Below are 18,862 nucleotides of genomic sequence, written 5' to 3' on the forward strand. Positions count from 1 at the left end.
TTTTCTAAAAAAAAACCTCGATTATAACAACCATATTTATTAATAGCTATTTATTGTTTTAATTTACTTTGTATTTTTCATTCCTTATAATTGTAAATTGTATTGTTTAGGAATTTAGGTTAGGCAATTAAGAAATTTAAAATGGTATATATATTAATTATAACTTAATAATTAAAATTGATAGATATTAATATAATTATAAATTACTAGATAAATAAAAAGACTTCTATTTAAGATTATAATTTACATAATTCCCCAAACTAATTCTTCAACATCCTCCCAATTTTTACATTCTCTAATATTAGGTAGACAGCCAATTAAATATTTTACAGCACCTTCAAATTCCCATAAAAGCGTATACCACATTGCTCTTCTTTTAAACATTCTCATTGAAATTTTTTGTTTACTTTCTATTTCATCATCATTGTATTTTTCTAAAAATCTTTTTAATAATAATTTTGAACATCCTAATACCGAAATATAAATTGGTATTAAATCAAATAGTGGATCACCTCCATATAATTGTGAATCACCTAAATCAATAACAGTTGTAGGCGTCCAATAACCTGTTAATTCATCTTCATCTAAACCATTATGATTATTATGATTTTGATGATTAGATGTTTCCTCAGATGATGTGAGAATTCCTAAAATATTTTCGGCATTCAAATCACCATGTAATATTCCTGCTAATGACCCATCAAGTTCTGGATTATACAATTCAAGTGGTGATGATGGTAAATATGAAGAAATTTGTGAAATTAATTGTGGGGAAAATATTAGCCATTCGGAATGAACTTTTGATGCATGTGATAGTCGACGAGAAATAAATTTATGAAATGGATGTAAGGATGATTGTTCAGCAGTTGTTAAATCTAATGCCATACTTTCATCCACGATAGAAATAGATGGTAAACTATGTAAAGCTAAAAGGACAATTAAATTATAAATCATTATAAAATAAAATAAAGTTATATACAATCGAATATCTCAACTTACCGTTAAGAATTTCAGCAGAAAAGTCGGCCACTTCACCCCATTTTACCATTCCTTTCTCTCCATTCACATCTACTTCATCACTGAGACTTAAGCCTCCCCCGACAATCACTTCAGCAAGACTCACTCCACCATCAATGGCGGCTTCAATTACAAGATATGGCCATCTATAATTTCTTTCACTGCTTTCATCGAACAGATAACCTGACCCTATAAGTCTGGGGAAATACCTTGTATATTTCTCGGAAATGTGATTAGTAATTATAGAATATGCCTTACTCTCCGCATAAAATGTTTTAACACCATTAAATAAATGGGAATAAAATTTTATCACAGCTGTAGAATTTCGAAAAACCTAATATATTTATAAAAAATGTTTAATATAAAGCGCAATATTATCGATCAAAATTAAATTAAACATGAACGTCTTTACCGGATTTTGTCCATGTGAAATAACCTTTATAGGTACATTCTCGTTCAACTCACATCTTCTTAATACTTCAATTACTCTAGGTTGCCAAATTCTTAAATCACGGAACCCTTCAAGAAAATCCAGTTTGGAAGAAAATCCTTCTTCCTTTATAACTGAATCATCAGTATTATCTGAGAACATTGATATTCTACGTGTAATGAATGGTTCAAGATTTGGATAAGTCATTATAATATTTTCATGGAAAGTTTCCCATACCTAATTTAGGATGTAATCAAAAAGAAAATTATAATTTGATACTAAATTCAATGAGATAATTTTTAGACTATTTGTTATGAATAGTGTACATGCTTTATATTTATCTTTTTCGCCAATCAAAGATTCACAAACGTGTTCGAGGTTATGTATATTGGCAAAGTTTTGAGTAACCGCAACAGTATCATCAAGATTAAGAACCTAAAGATATTAAATAAATTGAGATTAAAGGTAAAAGAGGCCAATACAAAAAAAAAATAAAATAAAATAAAATAAATTACCATATGCCACCAACCACTATAAATCGTCAACCAAGAAAAGAAGACTGTTAATATAAAGAATGTATTAAAGTCATATAATTTCGTTCAATAATTTATATGTTTATGATTTACCTTGGAATAAAAATAGTTTGTCTAAAATTATTAAAAACAAAATAAATATTGTAATTAAATTTAAGTATTAATAAAATTAGATTGTGTTAAAAATATAAATGATTACCCAGGCTCTTGTATAATCTCTAGTGGGCGCATTTCCGGAGTTAATTGAGGATAAACCTCAAGATACCAAAATAAAGAAGTTGCTGAATCCTTAGCATTTTCAAGCACATCTGTACTATAAAGTGACTGGTGCCCATTAATACCGGTTCGAGATATGCTTAAGCCTAAAAAATAAAAAGTACATGGTAAATCAAAATTTTTATTAGCAAGGATGTATGGAAAGAAGTAGATCGAAAAAGGCAAAGGGGTAAGCTGATAAAATTCAATATTTACCCGGAGGAAAAACATGTGGTGGATACCTAAGAACTCAAGAAAGGGTTAAATGTTAATTTGATAAAAATACATTTCAGTTGAAAATCTAAACATACAATGCCCAACGTTTTCTCCCCTCAATAGTTGTATTCCAAGCTATCCATAAAAAGAGAGATTTACAAGATTTAAGTACAAAAAATCAAAACAGAATCTGCATGACGCTCTTATCATGATATAAATTAAAAGTTTAACCTGACGTTCCAGCAGGATCAACATGCCAAGATGCGCCTATAAAAGAAGAATTATAAATTTATTCCTTCGCAAAAAAAAAACGAGATTCGATAAATAAAAATTATCAAATCTCACCTGATCTTGCAGGACCAATTATAATCCACCGATACGGTGGTCTTTTATCTGGTAAAACTGAAAAGAAATCTTCTTGAAAGTATTTTGGCACTTCATATGCTTCAGCCATTTCCGAATCTCTATCAGCAAAATTGGCATCAAAAATATACAAAGGAGTTTCATCATGTTGAATACGTATATAATGTGCATATGATTCTAGAGACATCGATAAATATCGATATTTTCCACCTCTTTCATTAGCTACACGGAATACAGTTTTTCCATACTTTAAGAAAATCAAACCAAAAATTAATTTGAAGTACGAAAAGTATAAAATCAAACAAATAATAATAAATTACAATAAAACCTTCTTCAATATATTTTCCCATTTCCAATCAGCCCAAGCTTTCCACTTTTCAACTTCATTATTCTTTATCAAAACAGGAACAGACTGTGCATCGTACAAACTCTCAAACTTCTCTTTTGTCAATTCCACACCATTTTCTATAGGAATCACAGAATCTGATGAAATCTCAGGTGTTGGTGTAAAATTGACAAGCAACATATTACAACGACACCATTTTGCATATAAATAATGACTATGTTTTATAATTTCTATAAAATAAGCGGTAATTAATTTACGAAATTGATTGAAAATACAGGAGCAGTAATGAAATAGGCTAAAATACTTAAAATTCTTCAGTGTAATTATATTTACCAGGGAATTGTAAAAGTCGACAAAGTGGATGTGCCCAAACTTTTTCTTTTTCCTCACGTTCGCTCAACATAGTTGGAAATAAATAAGTGAGTAACCAAGTTCCACGAAACAAAAAGTTTTGCATAATCTCACGGTTATCGCCCCATTTATCCAAACAATGTTTCTTCCAAAGTTGATCATCACGAGAAAATACATAAAAGAAACGAGATACTCGAGCACAATGAGCTAAATCCTTTTGTTAATGAAATAAAAGAATTTTTCGCTTAAAATGATATTTTGCTGTAACATGTCTTTTTTATTGAAAAATTCGAAATAAATAAAAACCAGATCTGATAATTGTGCCAAAATACGCTCTGAAAATATATCATCTGGAATAACATGAAGAGTTCCCAGGCCTCTGGTTCGAGGATCCATTATATAAATTACAAGCTAAACAAGATGAAATAGGAAAAGGAAATATGAATTTAAAAAAACCAATGCATGCGCAATATTCGAATGTCAATTACCGTTTTATAAATTTTACTTACAAGTTAAGCTAATGCAAAAATGAAGTCACCTCTGAACTATAATAAAAAAAAGGATAAATGAGATTTAATTCTAAATAACTAAACAAATAAAACTACAGTAGTTATGTATCTTCAGAAAAAGTTGTTGTTCACATATCACAACATCCTTGCGTATTTACACCAGGCATGTGCCGCATAAGATGGTATTCGAACGCAAATTACCAAAATATGTAATCATCATATGAAACTAATTGAAATATTTAATAGAAATCAAACTTACAATATACCAAAGAATTTTTTAAAGCCGATTTACAGATGATCAATAAATTTGAATTTATAATAAGAGATTATCATGTAACTTAACATAAAAGTACTTCTGCAGAAATACATACATATTGTATCACCAAATTTGCTTCATCAAATCAAAAGTCGTCAACGAAGAAAAAACAAGTAAACAAATTAGAATTTTTTTTTCTTTACAGTCAATATAAGCATACGTTCCTTTCAAACAACGATTCTCTGAAATATGTCTTCAAAGAATCGTTTTATTACTTTTGGTTTTTTCGTTTTCCTTTTGATCCTAGTGCTCTCACCATATGTAAAAGCCTGGGACAATGGTATGTACCTTTTGATAAGGTTTGTGTCATGGTTATAGTTGGTAAACCAATACCCTTTCAATGTTTATTAATGCGATTCACATATTTGATATTTTTAGAGGACCATGAAATATTTACACTTGTAGACGATTTAGAGGCTTCTGAAGGAAATGATGTAAATTTTTATTCTTGGCTTGGTTTAGAACCTACAGCTACAGAAGAAGATATTAATAGAGCATATAGAAAATTATCACTTGCAGTACAGTAAGTTGGATTTCCGATAAACATTATACATAATACGGATAAATTACACTTTTGTTAATTAATATTTCTTCTCTTTATTTTAGTCCTGATAAAAATCCTGATGCTAAAAGTAAAGAAAAATTTGCTCGATTAGGCAGAATTAAAACAATTTTACGTAATCCAGAAGAAAGAAAACGGTATGATTTCTTTTTAAAAAATGGAGTGCCAAAATGGCGTGGCACTGGATATTATTATAGTCGATATAGACCCGGATTAGGAACTGTTTTAATAGGATTATTAGTGTTGATATCATTTTTACACTATATTATATTGTGGATCAATTACTTTCAAGAAAAAAATAGAATCCGACATTATATAAAAGAATCGAGAGAAATTGCTTGGGGCAAAAGAATGAAAAAGCAACAAACGAAAAAACGCGTCTTCGTAAACGATTTATCATTTATGGTCGAAGGTGATCATGTTTTTTTCTTGGCTGATGACGGGGGAGAATATGTATTAGATGAAGAAACAGTTGTTCGACCAAAAATCACTGATGTAATTGTTTTTGTGTTGCCCGGATGGTTTTATAACAATATTAAAAAACAATTTTCTGTGAAAAAAACTAATTCTTTAGTAAACTCTGAATATGAAAAAGAGGGATTCAGCAGCGATGATGATCGAAATGAGGTTGTTGATAATCTTAGGAATAAGACAAGAAGACGTAGAGGCGGGAATAAAAGGCAAAACAGTAAACTGAAATCTTAGATCATTTATTTTTGATAGATTACTAATTCTAGATTTAATTACCGACATTAATTTATGTTTTACCTTGAATTAATTTAGAATAACTTTTTTTTGTGGGTTACTTTATTAAAAATAGATTCTGCTAATAATTTTAATAAATATAATTATATAAACACGATTTGATGCAGCAGGTTCTATGATTTTATTTTTTTCGTGACACTTACAAAATACGGTAGAATGTTACAAGAATAGAGTATTCCGAAAGGCAAATCTTTCTAATTTTCTATAATTCTCTTCTTTTCCTAATCTCCAAATATATTCGTTCAAATCCATTAAATTAATTTCATTCCTCCCTAATTCTTTGGCTCGTGATACAATGATTTCACAAGCGTCAACGGCAGCAGCACGTAAACGAGATGCATCTTGTATATTTGTGATTTCTTTCCCATCATCAAAATATTTTTTAAGTGATGATGTTAAATTAATTACGTTAAAATGATTTAGCATAGTCGGTATAATATTATCAGCACATAGAGTAAGATCAGATATGTCAGAAAAGTCAAAATTAGTCGTTTGGGAATTAACATTTGAATGGAAATGGCGATAGAGATTAGCGGCGAGGAGTTGTGCTTTTTTAAATATGTACACCGCTATGATCACGTAATTAACACGTAATATAAATTAATTCATCAAATTAGGAAAAAAAAAACAATAACTTATAATCTTACGTTCTCCATCGACTTTTGTTATGTCTCGAAAAGCTGGAAAAGCTCGAACTAACTAAAAGAATCAAATCAGTCGTACGCCTAAATATCAAATAAAAGGCCATATTTCACATAAATCACAAACCTTCTCTACAAATCTAGAGGCTTTAGACTTTTCATTTGGTTTCTCAGGTTTAGCAGCTTCCAATATGAAAGCTGCAAAATTTTTGTACCCGTTTTCTTCCAGTATTCTTCCTGTGTCATTTAAAGTCCATGTGATTAATTCCACTAAAGCTCGTGATTTTGAAGGCTCAGAAACCTTGATTGCTTCGATTGTCGGATGGACAATTTCGACTTGCAATGGTATCTGAAAGAAGGAAGATACTTCAGAAAGTGTCAATGAACGTAATGCGTGTGCAGATAATGGAGATGATGTGATATGAATGGACATAACTCCATAACGGATCGTATTAAAAGCACCCTATTATAGACAAAATATTAGCCTTTCAAAAGAAATCCGAATGATATTAGTGAGTTCTATGAGTATTACCCTGCCACATTCTTCATGCAATTCTTTACGAAATCCGCTTCCAAAATTCAATAAACCAATTAATCCAATAATGTTTAGTTCTTGCTCTAAAGTATCGAATTTTAGCGGCATCTAATAATTTTATGTTTTTCATCAAGCTCAAACGTTCGCCAATACTAGAATAAAATGGTGAATTAATTTTACCTGTAATCCATCGCTCTTTGAAAGTTTTTGAAAATGGCTAATGTCGATATTTTGAATAAAATCTCTTATCGCATCCTCATTTATCTATCAAATAATTATTTAATATTTTATAGTCGTCGTTTTTTATTAAATGAACATAATACATTACCAAAATGCGACTTCGTTCTCGACAGGCATGACATGAGGTTCGTACTGCTTGAACAAAATTACCCTGAGGAAAAGGGACAGCGTCGTCAATTAAGCCACTAATGTTTATATTTGACATTCCTTTTTGAAATTTAAAAGCTTAATTTACGGTCACGTGGAATCAAAAAAATTTAAGAAATAGATGATGAGCTGATCAAAAAAAAAAGTCCAAATTGACTAGTATGAAGATATTTACTGGAGACGAGACCGGACTCGTTAAATGTAAGATATTGATTTATTCTAATTTAAGCACAATTAATTTACCAATTAATGCTTTTTTTAGCAATTACATTTTCAGAAAATTCAGATTATGCATCCTCGCCCATTGTTAAAACATGGGGAAAAATCGACAGAAGTAAAAGCATACAATTAATGTGTTATACAACTGCTTTAGAAAAAAAGAAGGTATTGAGGTAATTAAATAATTATTTAAAAATAACTATTTTTTGATTATTTTTTAATTAGTTAATAGTTGCACGAAAAAATGGACAAATCGATATTCTTGATACAAACGATGGTAAAATAAGCCAAGAATTTTTTGAAGCTCAGGTTACTGGCGAACATAAGTCAAGTGCGCGATTCGTGGGTTTATTTGCGAATGACAGGCAGGGTTTTTTTAAGTAAACCTATACCTAATGATAAATTACCTGACTAAAGTATTTAATTTAACATTTAGCATATTAGTAACATGTACTGATAAGGGTATTGTCCGATATCAATCCATTTTAGAAGATAATGTATGAATGAATTTTTTGTACACCAATTGTGCAATAATAAGCTTATGAAAAAACGTACGCGTGTTTTTAATTGATTTAATTAGTTATCTACAATAGAAACAACCCTTACGCTTGCACCAGACTTGTGCCGTTTAAGAGTACATCCGAAGGAACATCATATATTTGCTTGCGGAGGCAAGGAACGAGAATTATCATTATGGGATGTAAATTCCTACAAAGAAGGGATTTGTTTTATTAAAACTCAAAAAAAAGAGCAAAAGGCAGGGTTGGTTTGGATGTCTAAAAACGTGAGCCATGATTTTTTGGATTTACGCGTTCCAGTTTGGATTACCGATTTACAATTTCTTAGTGAGCAAGAAACAACGAAACTTGTGGTTGGCACTAAATATCATCAAGTAAAAGAAAACTACTTTATTGTGATAAAAAGATTTAAATTTTTTTTATTTTATTCAAAATTTTCATTTGTATAGATTCGAATATATGACACAAAAGCCAAGCGTCGACCAGTATCTGATTATAATATTGGGAATAATCCAGTTGTATCATTAATTATTGGTCGCAATTCAAAGTATGGACTTAATTTCTTAATTTCTTAATTTCTTAATTTTTTTTATTGCTGCGTTTATTAACAATTTTAAAGCGAAATATTTTTCACAGATACAATCGGTAATGTTTTCTCGGTGGACGTGAGAACAGGTATTACTTATCATTTCACCATTCTACCATTCTACGTTAAATGATATTTGAAATTAATCGTGATATTTATTTGTAGGCAAAATATTAGGCCAGTTTAAGGGTAAGAAATTTAGAATTTTACATTACACTCATTACACTAGTACTATATATTACTTATTATATTTATTATAGGGTTTGCCGGTTCAGTGACTAACTTAGCGGTTGCAAATGGACCATCGTTATTGACCTCAGTCTCAATGGACCGATTTTTACGTATACATGAAATTGGAGCCTCGCGTAAACTTGTAAATAAAGTATACTTAAAACAACGGCTCACTTGTGTGATAGTTGATGAGTCTGAAGGTAAAATCTGACACATATTTTTCTAGACTTAGACTTATCTGTTCTCATATCATCTATTTTTCAATAGACAAAATCATAGGAGAAAGCAAACAAGATGCCGAAAAATATGATTCAGAAGAAGAAAACATTTGGGAAAATATGAAAGAAATTAAACCGAAAAAGAGAAAAATCAAGCACTGATATAGTTATTTAATATTAAGATAAATTATGCAACCTTTATCTGTTGCGTTTGAGCAGAAATCATTAAAATCCTTTTTTTGCCAACCATTCCTTAACTATCAAGCCGTGTCGTCCTTTAATAATTACATGATTATTTGTATGATTAACGTTAATGAAATTTTTCTCTCGGGAATAATAAAAAAGTTCTTTTCGTATGTCGTCGCAGAGAGCCTAGTTGACGAATATGTTAGTAATAGGTTTATTTCGTTAAAAAAACTGAAAATTTGAATTTACTTCGCTATCCCCTTCAATTCTGCCTATTTCTGTCAGTACACGCGTTCTGCCGTTTTTAATGTCTACATAAACTGGCAATTCTTTCATTCGAGTTCGAGAGACGAAATAAGGATATTGAACATATTTTATTAGCTGCTGTTGTACAGGTTGTAGTTGATTTAGTGCAGAATTTTGTTTAATCTCCGAAGCCGATTTCACTACTAATTAGTTTACAAATTAATCGATGAATTCAGACAAAAGGATAATGAATAATTTGAAATATAAAATTACTGTATTTAGGTGAATTTTTGTTTGACTTTGAATGAATAAAACGAGTGAAACTTATGGGAATGAAACGGGAAATCAACATTTTTTGCTTCTGTACGAGACGAGCAGTATACAGTTATTCAAAAATGCGGGAGGCTGATTTAGATATGTTACACAAATTTGAAAGTTGATTTTTCCGATCACTAAATTGGTTCTAACTTTTGGTCTCAAAATTTTTAACTGATTAAGTGACCAAATGGACATCGTAAAGTCAGTGCAGAATTACATTAATAAGATGGTCAATGAAGTAACAGGCATGAAAGTGTTACTTCTTGATTCCGAGACGGTTGGTGTTCATTAAGCATTATTTGTTATCTCAGCCTATAAAACCTATAATTAATAGACCCAATGTCTTAATAGACTCCGATTATTTCGAACGTAATGACCCAATCTAGCCTCTTATCACACGAGACATATCTGGTCGATCGAATCGATAATAAAAATCGCGATAGGATGCGGCACCTTAAATGCATTTGTTTTATAAGACCTACTAGTGAGACCATACAGATGTTGGTCGAAGAACTTAGAGATCCCAGATATGGAGATTATTATTTATGTAAGTTTAATATCGATTTAAAATATTCATCTATTTGACAGATTATGAATTTATTATTTTTATTCTCAGATTTTAGTAACACATTGAGCAAATCATCAATCGAAAGATTGGCTGAAGTAGATGAACACGAAGTTGTTCGTGAAGTTCAGGTATGAACATATTAGTTCGTTATTCACTATTCAATTGCTAACATTAGCTTTTTTTTTTGCTTATTCGTTTAGGAATATTTCGCAGATTATTGTGCGATTAATCCTGATTTCTACTCTTTGAATCTTTCTTTGCCACAATATAGGCTTTATGGTGATTCACAAAACACGTGGGAGAGTAAAACATTTCAGCGCGTTATTGAAGGTGTACTTGCTGTTTTACTTTCCTTAAAGAAGAAACCTTTGATACGTTACGAGAAGATGAGTGTTATGGCAAAAGCACTTGCAGAAGAAGTTCACGTATGTCATATATCTAAACTTTAAACTTACGCGAATTTATATAACTTTCTAAACCTTCAACACCTTTTTTATTTATAGTATAGTATTCAAAAAGAAGGAGAGTTATTTGTCTTCCGTCCGACGGATACTCCGCCAATATTACTTATATTAGATCGTCGAAACGATCCAGTCACACCTTTGTTGTCACAATGGACTTATCAAGCAATGGTTCATGAATTACTTGGTATTCATAACGGTCGTGTGGATTTATCTGATGTCCCTGATATACGCCCAGAGTTGAAGGTTTGTATGTATGTTAGAAAATTTTCTTTTGCTTTTTTGTTTGTTTATTTTCAAAGACTAAATAGAACTTTTTTTCTCCGAAAGGAAATTGTTCTTTCCAGAGATCAGGATCCATTTTACAAAAAAAATATGTATTTGAATCTTGGTGATCTTGGTGCTAACATTAAGTCATATGTTGAGGAGTATCAAGCAAAAACTAAATCAAGCATAAACATTGAATCAATCGCTGACATGAAAAGATTTGTAGAAGAGTACCCTGAATTCAGAAAATTATCCGGTAATGTGAGCAAACACGTAGCTTTGGTTAGCGAATTAAGTCGTCTCGTGGAAAAGGAAACTCTATTAGAAGTCAGCGAATTGGAACAGAGTCTTGCTTGCTATGGGCAGCACAGTAGCGATTTAAAGGTACACGATATATATATTTTTCTTTTTCTTTTTTATTCTTCGAATTTAATAATTGATGGATAAATTTATTTACAGAATTTACAAAAGCTTATAGCAAATCCTAAAATATCAGAAGATAGTAAGATTCGACTAGTTTCATTATATTCTTTGCGGTATGAAAAATCACCAAATAATGACGTTATTTCGTTAATTGAATTGTTACGTCGTAATGGTGTCAGCGAGGACAAAATTTCCGTATGTATTAATTTTGAATTAATTACTTATTATTTTATTATTTAAACATTTAAATCTTTGATTTTTTAACTAGTTTATCGGGTCAATAATGGAATTCGCTGGATCTGATCAAAGACAAGATGATCTATTCTCCAATGAGAGTTTATTATCCTTTGGGAAAAATGTTTTTAAAGGATTGAAGGTTGATATGATTAAAAATTGATTGCCATATTTGTTATATTACTCACGTGACATAAAATATTATAGGGGGTTGAGAACGTATATACACAACATTCTCCACATCTTTCGCAGACAATTGAACTTTTAGTTAAAGGCAAACTGAAAGAAACTAGTTATCCATTTATTGAAGGATCGACTAAAGACAGGTATTGTATTGATTTTGATGAAAATCACATTCATTTGAATAAATCTATATATATTTTTAAAATATAGGCCACAAGACATTATTATATTTATGGTGGGTGGTGTTACATATGAAGAAGCTCGTCATATTGCTCAAATAAATGCATCAGCTGCCGGCTTTCGTGTTGTATTAGGTGGAACTACAGTGCATAATAGTGTTAGGTATGTTTAAAGAACTATCATCCTTTATAAATTACTTGTTTGATTTTTTACTAAATTTCTATTTATAATACTTGATACTTATAAGCTACTTGAATGAGATCCAAGATGCATTTTATAGGTTTCCTTCGGGTGGTGGTACGGGTGCTAGGCTTGCCCGATTTAGTAAACCTCGTAATGGATATTAAATATGACTTTAGACATTAATTTTTGTATATTATATATAATGTAAATCTAACAAGATATGAAGTAGAATGATTTTAATATTTATTTGATAAGCTTATAATGTTATTATTGTTAAATTAATATATTATAACCAATCTTTTTATTTATATTAAATAGATCAAGAGATTATTTCTGTATAATTTCTGGAATAATCAAAATATTTTATAATACAAAACTTTGCTAAATATATTTTGCTTCAATGAATTGATCTGATGAAATTTTAACATTGGGAACAAAACTTTGATCAAGTTTAAACGTAAGATTTTTTAAAGATTTTAAATCTCGTTCAATTACCTTGATATTGTCTCTCGTTTCCTTTAACAATTAAAAAAAACAATCGAATCAAATATAAATTATTAAATATATATGCATAAAAATTTTACAAATATTCTAAAGTACAGACCTCGATTGATTTTTGTATTTTGGATAAGCTATCAGAAGTTTGTGTTAGAGTACGAGACACATTAGTTAATTGGTCATTTGAATTACCAAATAATTCTTGTCGTAATTTTTGACTTGATTCATCTAATAAAGATAAAATTCGGTTTATCAATGTTGAATTGTGATAGACTGATAGGGTAAAGAAATTTATATACTTAATTCTTTTTGTAGAGGAGTTCTTGAATATGCATATATATTAAATATATAATATACATATATATATATAAAAAATAAGAATGAATAAAAATTATCAAAGAATTAATTTCTACTAAAAAATATCTTACATGTTAAGATTAGAATCCATCTTAATTTACTATAGTTGTTCTTATTAGAAAACAGTATTCCCAAAATTATTTTATCAGAGAATAACAGAATTATAAATGATCTGCATCGCTAATTTTACCATACTCCACCTATATATTAGGTAGTACTAGCCCGGAATCACTATATTGTGAAAACTTGCAAAGAATTAATTAAAAACACACTGTTTCTTAAAAAAGTAATTTTATATAATAAAAATCTGTTTTGAAAAAATGAGTACTTATAAAGATAAAGTTGTGAATATATAAAGAGTGACTATATGGAGAAACTGTATATTTTTGCATTTTCTGTTAATTTACTAGAGGTTTTAAATATCAATTTTTATTAAAGTCAATTTTTACAAAAATAAATATGAAAAGCAAAAAATAGCATATAAACCTCTAAGTAAATTTGTAAAAAAAAGTATGTATTTTATAGAAATTATGATTTTAAAGCTAAATAATAATATCATAAAAGCATTATATAGTTACTAAAATCATTCTACTGAGAGATTAGGTAATTCAGATTTACTATTGGCAATATAATAGAAAGGTAACCTCCCCAGTAACACCATCAAAAATTCACTATCACGTGATTTTTGGCCCGCATTACGGAAATGCGGATGCTTATGATGAATATTTTCCACTGTCACTGATAGTGAAAAATTTGATGGGAAAATCTTTGATAGGTTCATTGACGGTAATTCCTTTCACAATTGAGTCTACTTGCCTAGCTGAGTTCAGTATATACTTCGTTAATTGAGCATCGAAAAAATTTTATCAGTTATATCAGTTTTTTTCATTACACTTTTTTAATTTTATTAACTTTATTTCTTTGTAAAGAAGTACTGAATAGAATTTATTTATTGTTTTTATGTATTTGTATAATTTCTAACAATACGAAATAAAGCATAGTGTGAAATAATTTTTTTTCATGTTATTGTATCATTGAACGCAACTTTTCCTCTTCGTCTTCTCTTTCTTTAAGCCTTTTTACCATTTTTTATACATTGAAGCTTATCAAAGCTAGTAAGTACCGTATATCACGGGGCCCATGCAGTGATTAGCTTTGGACACAATTTTTAACTTTAAAGGTTTTGGATATAAGAAAATTGTCCAAAACCTGTCCAAAACTATCCAAAATTGTCCAAAATTGTCCAATTGCTCAACACTGCCCCCATGTATAGTAGTACCCCTCAAAAAAGAAATAATCCAACAAACATCGTAGGTGTGACGTATAACAATACCTAATTATTTTATAAGTTTTAAACACCTTCAATTAGTAGTAAAAATTCGCGTAATAGGGGGGGAGTACAGGGCCAAACCTCCGAAATTTGCAAGATACCCGCCCGCAATATACGGTAATCATTTTAGACATAGATTCAAGCAATCTGTACACGAAGTTTATGTGTAAACCAAAGTAGACTTAAAACTCACAACTAGCAGAATTTGGGTAAATTGAATAAAGATGGTGAGCAATAATAGGTAAAGAATCAGGGTTCGGTGACATATGGTACTAAAAATCATCTTTTTAGCAGGCGATCCAATGAGAAACTACGTAACCGTCGTAACGGTTTACCATTTCTCTAGTGTTAAATTTATCCAACCGGGGGTCCAGGTAGTGTCCAGGTTCTTTATCCTAAACCCCTATATAAATAAGCCGGTCAGTTTTTTCAGAGTAATCGTCACGTAATTAATACAGTTGCGGCCTAGTGAACCCCCGGTCTATTTTAAGGACTCCTGAAAAAAAATTTTTTGATTTGATCGGCAAATTAGTTCAACGTGTCAGTATTTTTGGGAAGTCGTGTGGCTCACGTGAGTGATTCAATCTCACATAAGTGTCAACTCTTAAGAAAAGCAGTACGCGTTTTATTTACAAAAATGTCAGGTACAGGAAAACATTCCCTTTGTTCCTTTTTTCTTGACGCGTTTTTCTTTCATTAAATGTTACTACACGCTTAAAGGATATAGCAACAACTATACTACGTACTCTTCAACCGAACAGTCTTACGGTGGAGCGTACAGTGCAGGCGAATATAGTAACGTTACTAGCGGCGGTGGTTTCATAAAATCTGAGGAAGGTTCAAGCTTTTCCAAGGGTTCACAGGTATATAAAATAAGTAGTTTCCACTTTGTCAAAATAGTGCTTCACATTATTGTTTGCACTAAACTAGGGAAATGAACGTCGTAACAACCATAATCTTAGGCCAGTAACTATCAAACAATTACACGAGGCAACTCCGGTTAACGATAATTCCACCTTAATAGATGGGCTTGAGCTTCGTGTTGTATGTATTGAGCGACTGTGATTACGATAGATCAAAATTTAATGAATCTTTGCTATTAGGTCAAAATTGTCGGAGTTGTTAAAGAAAAGACACCTCGACATCAAGGCATTGATTATGTGGTGGATGATGGTACTGGATTCATCGATGTAAAAGTATGGCATGATGATAGTGAAGAAACTAATGTCAATAAAAAAATTGATATCGCGTAAGATTAAAAATATTTTTTTTTAAAAAAAAAGATATCAATTTACTAAATTTGAATTTATTTATTGTAGTATCAATACCTATGGCAAATTTTTTGGAAATTATAGATCGTTTAGCAATAAAAAACACGTTGCAGCACATGTTGTACACCCTATAGTTGATCATAATGAAATAAGTTATCATATGGCTGATGTTATTAGGGCACATTTGTACTTGACCAAAGTATTGAACAATCAATCGAATAATCAAATGGTAACAAAATATTTACATAAAAGTATTATGATCATCCAATAATATTTATTTCATAATATATCCTTACTAAAACCTATTTTATTTATAGACATCAACCAGCTCCACGTACGAATACCAATCAAGAAGTTCTTCTGGCCATGGTAATCAACAATTACATAAAGATATATTTGATCTCATAAGCAAGCAAAATAATACTCAAATTGGAGCGAATGTCGATGAAATTGCACAACAACTCGCATTCCAATATGGTTCTGATCAGAACGTTAGGTGAATAAACAATTTCTTATAATGTTAATATTATAAATTATTAATAACTCATAGGGGTTGACAATGATATAAAATAGGTTTGCTATAGAAGATATGATTGGAGACGGACAACTTTATGTCACGAGCGACGATAATCATGTGAAAACAACGGGATATTAAGATTGTAACGAGCTAAAATTTGTCGGTATAATACAGTGTTCATAACTTTGGAATTTTTTCAGTATCCATTGAGTAGATTCTACTCTTTATTGAAAACATGATATTCTTTCTAGCTAATAAATTTAATGAAAAATAATAATAACGCGTAAATAGACAATATACTATCTAACGTCCCAAATAAGATCAATAAATGAATCTTGTGAAAATTTAGTGAATTGCAATATTTTTTCTGTGTATTAAACTTTCTAAGAGCTTTAAATTATACATTAAATGTTTTTATCACAACAATCGATCTTTCATTATATAAAAAAAAACTGCTAATTATTAAAGATCATCGTTAAATTCTTCAGAATCCAAAGTAGAAACGTTAAACGAAGGGAATTTATTCCAAACTGATTGAGGTATCATAGCGAGCGTAGCTTGAGAGAGCAAAGATGGTGGTGATGGTGCTGGCGAAACCCCGTCTTTCGAAAATCTGGTAGAAGAATGAATATAATCAGTTGGTGGTAGTCGGTCTTGACGCGTACTAACTTGCTCTTGATCAGATATACCATTAAGCTCCTTTGAAATAGAATCGTTAAATGATTCAAAAGTGCTTATAGAGTCTTGATTGTAGTTCTCTTTATCTAATAAATCGTAAATTTGATGAAACCCACACTTATTCTCAGATTGAGAACAACAATGAAAATCAATTAGATTCTCGTCATCAATTATACAATTGGTATCTTTATTCAAGTTAATTTCTTGAAGAATATTTCCTTTTAATAATTCTGCATTCGCATAAATTTTTTGTTTTGTTTGATTCTCATTTTCAAATTGAGCCATAGATGGTGTTTTTTTATTCGTATTAACTTCTTGCATCGCATGATCCTCTCTTTCAATGAGCTCTTCTTTGTGAAAGTTAATTATTTCGTCTTCCCATGAATAACAATAAGAGTTATTGTCCTGTATTCTATTCTTTAGATACACTTTAATATGAAGGTTCTCACCAAAAATTTCACAATTATCTGCATCATCTCCAATATTATCAACAGAATCGTTAAGTTTATCCTTTTCTTGGTCACCTTCTATAATCATATTGTCTTTAATGGAAATTTCGTTTGTTACATTTTTGTTTCCTTCTTCAATAATACTCATTTCATTATGGTGTGGATTATTCAAATATTCATTTTCATTGGCCGCATTATTACGATGAGATCCGTCAACGTGACAGGATAAGATATTTAAGGAAGAATTCTTAACCTGAGGCTCTTTAATAGACGAGTTATTATATCGAAATTCCTCAACTTGCTCGTTACTATGTAAAGATTCCTCATTCAGGTTCAAAGAATCATTAGGCTGTGGACTGCTGTCCCGCATAGTGTCCAATAAATTCTCTGCATCTGTAAATATCGTTCGGGATTTAGTAGGCGTATTTCCAACTTCCAAATCAAAATGTGATGTATTAGACGCGACTTTTGGAGAAATGGTAATGAAAGAATCATTTGGTTCGATAGAGAAGTTCGAAAGATGATAAGACAAAGTATCATGTGGCAAATCTTGTAAATTAAAACGGGAAGTAACTAAAGAGGAATCGCAATCTATATTATTATCGAAATTTATAGAATTACTATTTCTGTTGATAATTTTTTTTTGTTTAGATGCTTCCGAAATTTCGCGATTCGCTTCTTTGATTTCCTTGGCACCCTCAAATATTTCATCATCCTCACTATTTGAATCAACTTCTCGAATTAACGTGCTATTATCATTATCTATAATACATTATTAATTTTTATTTTAATGCACACCAAACTTCAAAAATAAATTATTATACATACTTTGCGACATTTCAGATTTATTCGAAAGGCTGAGTTCACTAATCTGTTCAATGAGACTATAGAACTCTGTCAATTGACGTTGATTTCTCAATAATTCATCGTTGCTTTTTCTCGAGGAACGAATAGATTTTGTTGGAGTTTTTTCGCGGTTATCTTTAGATTCAACCTCTTTTGCTTTTTCAGGATTTATATAATTAAAAAACATCGGTATTTTTTTATTATATTTTTGAATTTCTTCCAACTGTCTTGCCTTACTTTTCTTTGGTTTGTATTTTTGCAAAGCAATTTTTCTTTTGGAAGATAAATCCGAATTACCCATGCGACTTGTTCCGACCGAACTAGTTATCTGCATTTTCTTGGTATCAACTTCCAAAGGATGGAAGAAACGAGATATTATTGTCTGATTCAAGGAATTTTGATGTCCACATGACGAAGATAGTCGTCTTACTCTAGTTTCGTTAACCTGTCTGCTTAGACGCTTTTGTGTTTTGCGTGTTTTCAGTCCTGTCGAAACGTTATTGTCTCCACATTCGATTTCTTTTTTCTTTGAAACTCGTGCCATTATTCACATAAGAACGCGACAGAAAATTTAAACAAATTTATATAATTACCGAAATAGGAAATCAAATCTGCAATAATATCAGATCTGCAATCTACTTTGCAATCTAGAAAAATTTTATCTCTATC

At 30.4% G+C, this 18,862-nt stretch overlaps 9 protein-coding genes across 9 annotated transcripts; 4 read left to right on the forward strand and 5 right to left on the reverse strand.

The window, feature by feature from the left end:
- Positions 1–23: 23 nt before the first annotated feature.
- OCT59_025103 (uncharacterized protein) lies at positions 24–3,907 on the reverse strand (the record flags this gene model as incomplete). The annotated part of the gene is made up of 15 exons (XM_066136159.1): positions 24–926; positions 1,000–1,351; positions 1,430–1,684; positions 1,778–1,882; positions 1,963–2,006; positions 2,074–2,094; positions 2,180–2,198; positions 2,287–2,342; positions 2,452–2,477; positions 2,547–2,586; positions 2,683–2,718; positions 2,797–3,061; positions 3,143–3,390; positions 3,494–3,725; positions 3,818–3,907. The coding sequence occupies 15 exons, from the start codon at positions 3,905–3,907 to the stop codon at positions 244–246; spliced, it is 2,472 nt and encodes an 823-aa protein (XP_065991866.1). The 3' UTR covers positions 24–243.
- Positions 3,908–4,398: 491 nt separating this feature from the next.
- Positions 4,399–5,772, forward strand: OCT59_025104 (uncharacterized protein). The gene is made up of 3 exons (XM_025309268.2): positions 4,399–4,616; positions 4,715–4,859; positions 4,943–5,772. The coding sequence occupies exons 1-3, from the start codon at positions 4,526–4,528 to the stop codon at positions 5,601–5,603; spliced, it is 897 nt and encodes a 298-aa protein (XP_025179278.2). The 5' UTR covers positions 4,399–4,525; the 3' UTR covers positions 5,604–5,772.
- OCT59_025105 (uncharacterized protein) lies at positions 5,764–7,284 on the reverse strand (the record flags this gene model as incomplete). The annotated part of the gene is made up of 6 exons (XM_066136168.1): positions 5,764–6,232; positions 6,311–6,362; positions 6,432–6,767; positions 6,837–6,947; positions 7,020–7,103; positions 7,168–7,284. The coding sequence occupies 6 exons, from the start codon at positions 7,282–7,284 to the stop codon at positions 5,823–5,825; spliced, it is 1,110 nt and encodes a 369-aa protein (XP_065991867.1). The 3' UTR covers positions 5,764–5,822.
- A 103-nt stretch (positions 7,285–7,387) lies between these two features.
- Positions 7,388–9,248, forward strand: OCT59_025106 (uncharacterized protein; the record flags this gene model as incomplete). Its single annotated transcript, XM_066136172.1, has 10 exons — positions 7,388–7,427; positions 7,489–7,610; positions 7,671–7,810; positions 7,882–7,942; positions 8,026–8,337; positions 8,413–8,510; positions 8,583–8,638; positions 8,715–8,738; positions 8,810–8,980; positions 9,048–9,248. 10 exons carry the CDS (start codon positions 7,388–7,390, stop codon positions 9,158–9,160), a joined length of 1,137 nt encoding a protein of 378 aa, XP_065991868.1. The 3' UTR covers positions 9,161–9,248.
- OCT59_025107 (uncharacterized protein) lies at positions 9,131–9,787 on the reverse strand. The gene is made up of 3 exons (XM_066136179.1): positions 9,704–9,787; positions 9,434–9,630; positions 9,131–9,370 (listed from the first exon to the last, which is right to left on the reverse strand). Exons 1-3 carry the CDS (start codon positions 9,780–9,782, stop codon positions 9,224–9,226), a joined length of 423 nt encoding a protein of 140 aa, XP_065991869.1. The 5' UTR covers positions 9,783–9,787; the 3' UTR covers positions 9,131–9,223.
- Positions 9,788–9,903: 116 nt separating this feature from the next.
- OCT59_025108 (uncharacterized protein) lies at positions 9,904–12,671 on the forward strand. The gene is made up of 11 exons (XM_025317018.2): positions 9,904–10,025; positions 10,100–10,295; positions 10,365–10,444; positions 10,517–10,741; positions 10,820–11,023; positions 11,108–11,428; positions 11,504–11,662; positions 11,736–11,843; positions 11,909–12,027; positions 12,095–12,226; positions 12,312–12,671. Exons 1-11 carry the CDS (start codon positions 9,936–9,938, stop codon positions 12,409–12,411), a joined length of 1,734 nt encoding a protein of 577 aa, XP_025179275.1. The 5' UTR covers positions 9,904–9,935; the 3' UTR covers positions 12,412–12,671.
- Positions 12,506–13,277, reverse strand: OCT59_025109 (uncharacterized protein). The gene is made up of 4 exons (XM_025317017.2): positions 13,174–13,277; positions 13,045–13,067; positions 12,852–12,973; positions 12,506–12,763 (listed from the first exon to the last, which is right to left on the reverse strand). The coding sequence occupies exons 1-4, from the start codon at positions 13,191–13,193 to the stop codon at positions 12,629–12,631; spliced, it is 300 nt and encodes a 99-aa protein (XP_025179274.1). The 5' UTR covers positions 13,194–13,277; the 3' UTR covers positions 12,506–12,628.
- Positions 13,278–14,020: 743 nt separating this feature from the next.
- On the forward strand, positions 14,021–16,579 carry OCT59_025110 (uncharacterized protein). Its single transcript, XM_025310740.2, has 7 exons — positions 14,021–15,076; positions 15,153–15,295; positions 15,363–15,476; positions 15,536–15,681; positions 15,752–15,932; positions 16,021–16,199; positions 16,277–16,579. The coding sequence occupies exons 1-7, from the start codon at positions 15,070–15,072 to the stop codon at positions 16,356–16,358; spliced, it is 852 nt and encodes a 283-aa protein (XP_025179273.1). The 5' UTR covers positions 14,021–15,069; the 3' UTR covers positions 16,359–16,579.
- On the reverse strand, positions 16,418–18,744 carry OCT59_025111 (uncharacterized protein). Its single transcript, XM_066136200.1, has 3 exons — positions 18,176–18,744; positions 16,910–18,109; positions 16,418–16,833 (listed from the first exon to the last, which is right to left on the reverse strand). Exons 1-3 carry the CDS (start codon positions 18,735–18,737, stop codon positions 16,763–16,765), a joined length of 1,833 nt encoding a protein of 610 aa, XP_065991870.1. The 5' UTR covers positions 18,738–18,744; the 3' UTR covers positions 16,418–16,762.
- Between the last annotated feature and the right edge of the window lie 118 nt (positions 18,745–18,862).

Source organism: Rhizophagus irregularis, chromosome 5 (genome assembly GCF_026210795.1).
Source record: "Rhizophagus irregularis chromosome 5, complete sequence".
NCBI lineage: Eukaryota > Fungi > Glomeromycota > Glomeromycetes > Glomerales > Glomeraceae > Rhizophagus > Rhizophagus irregularis.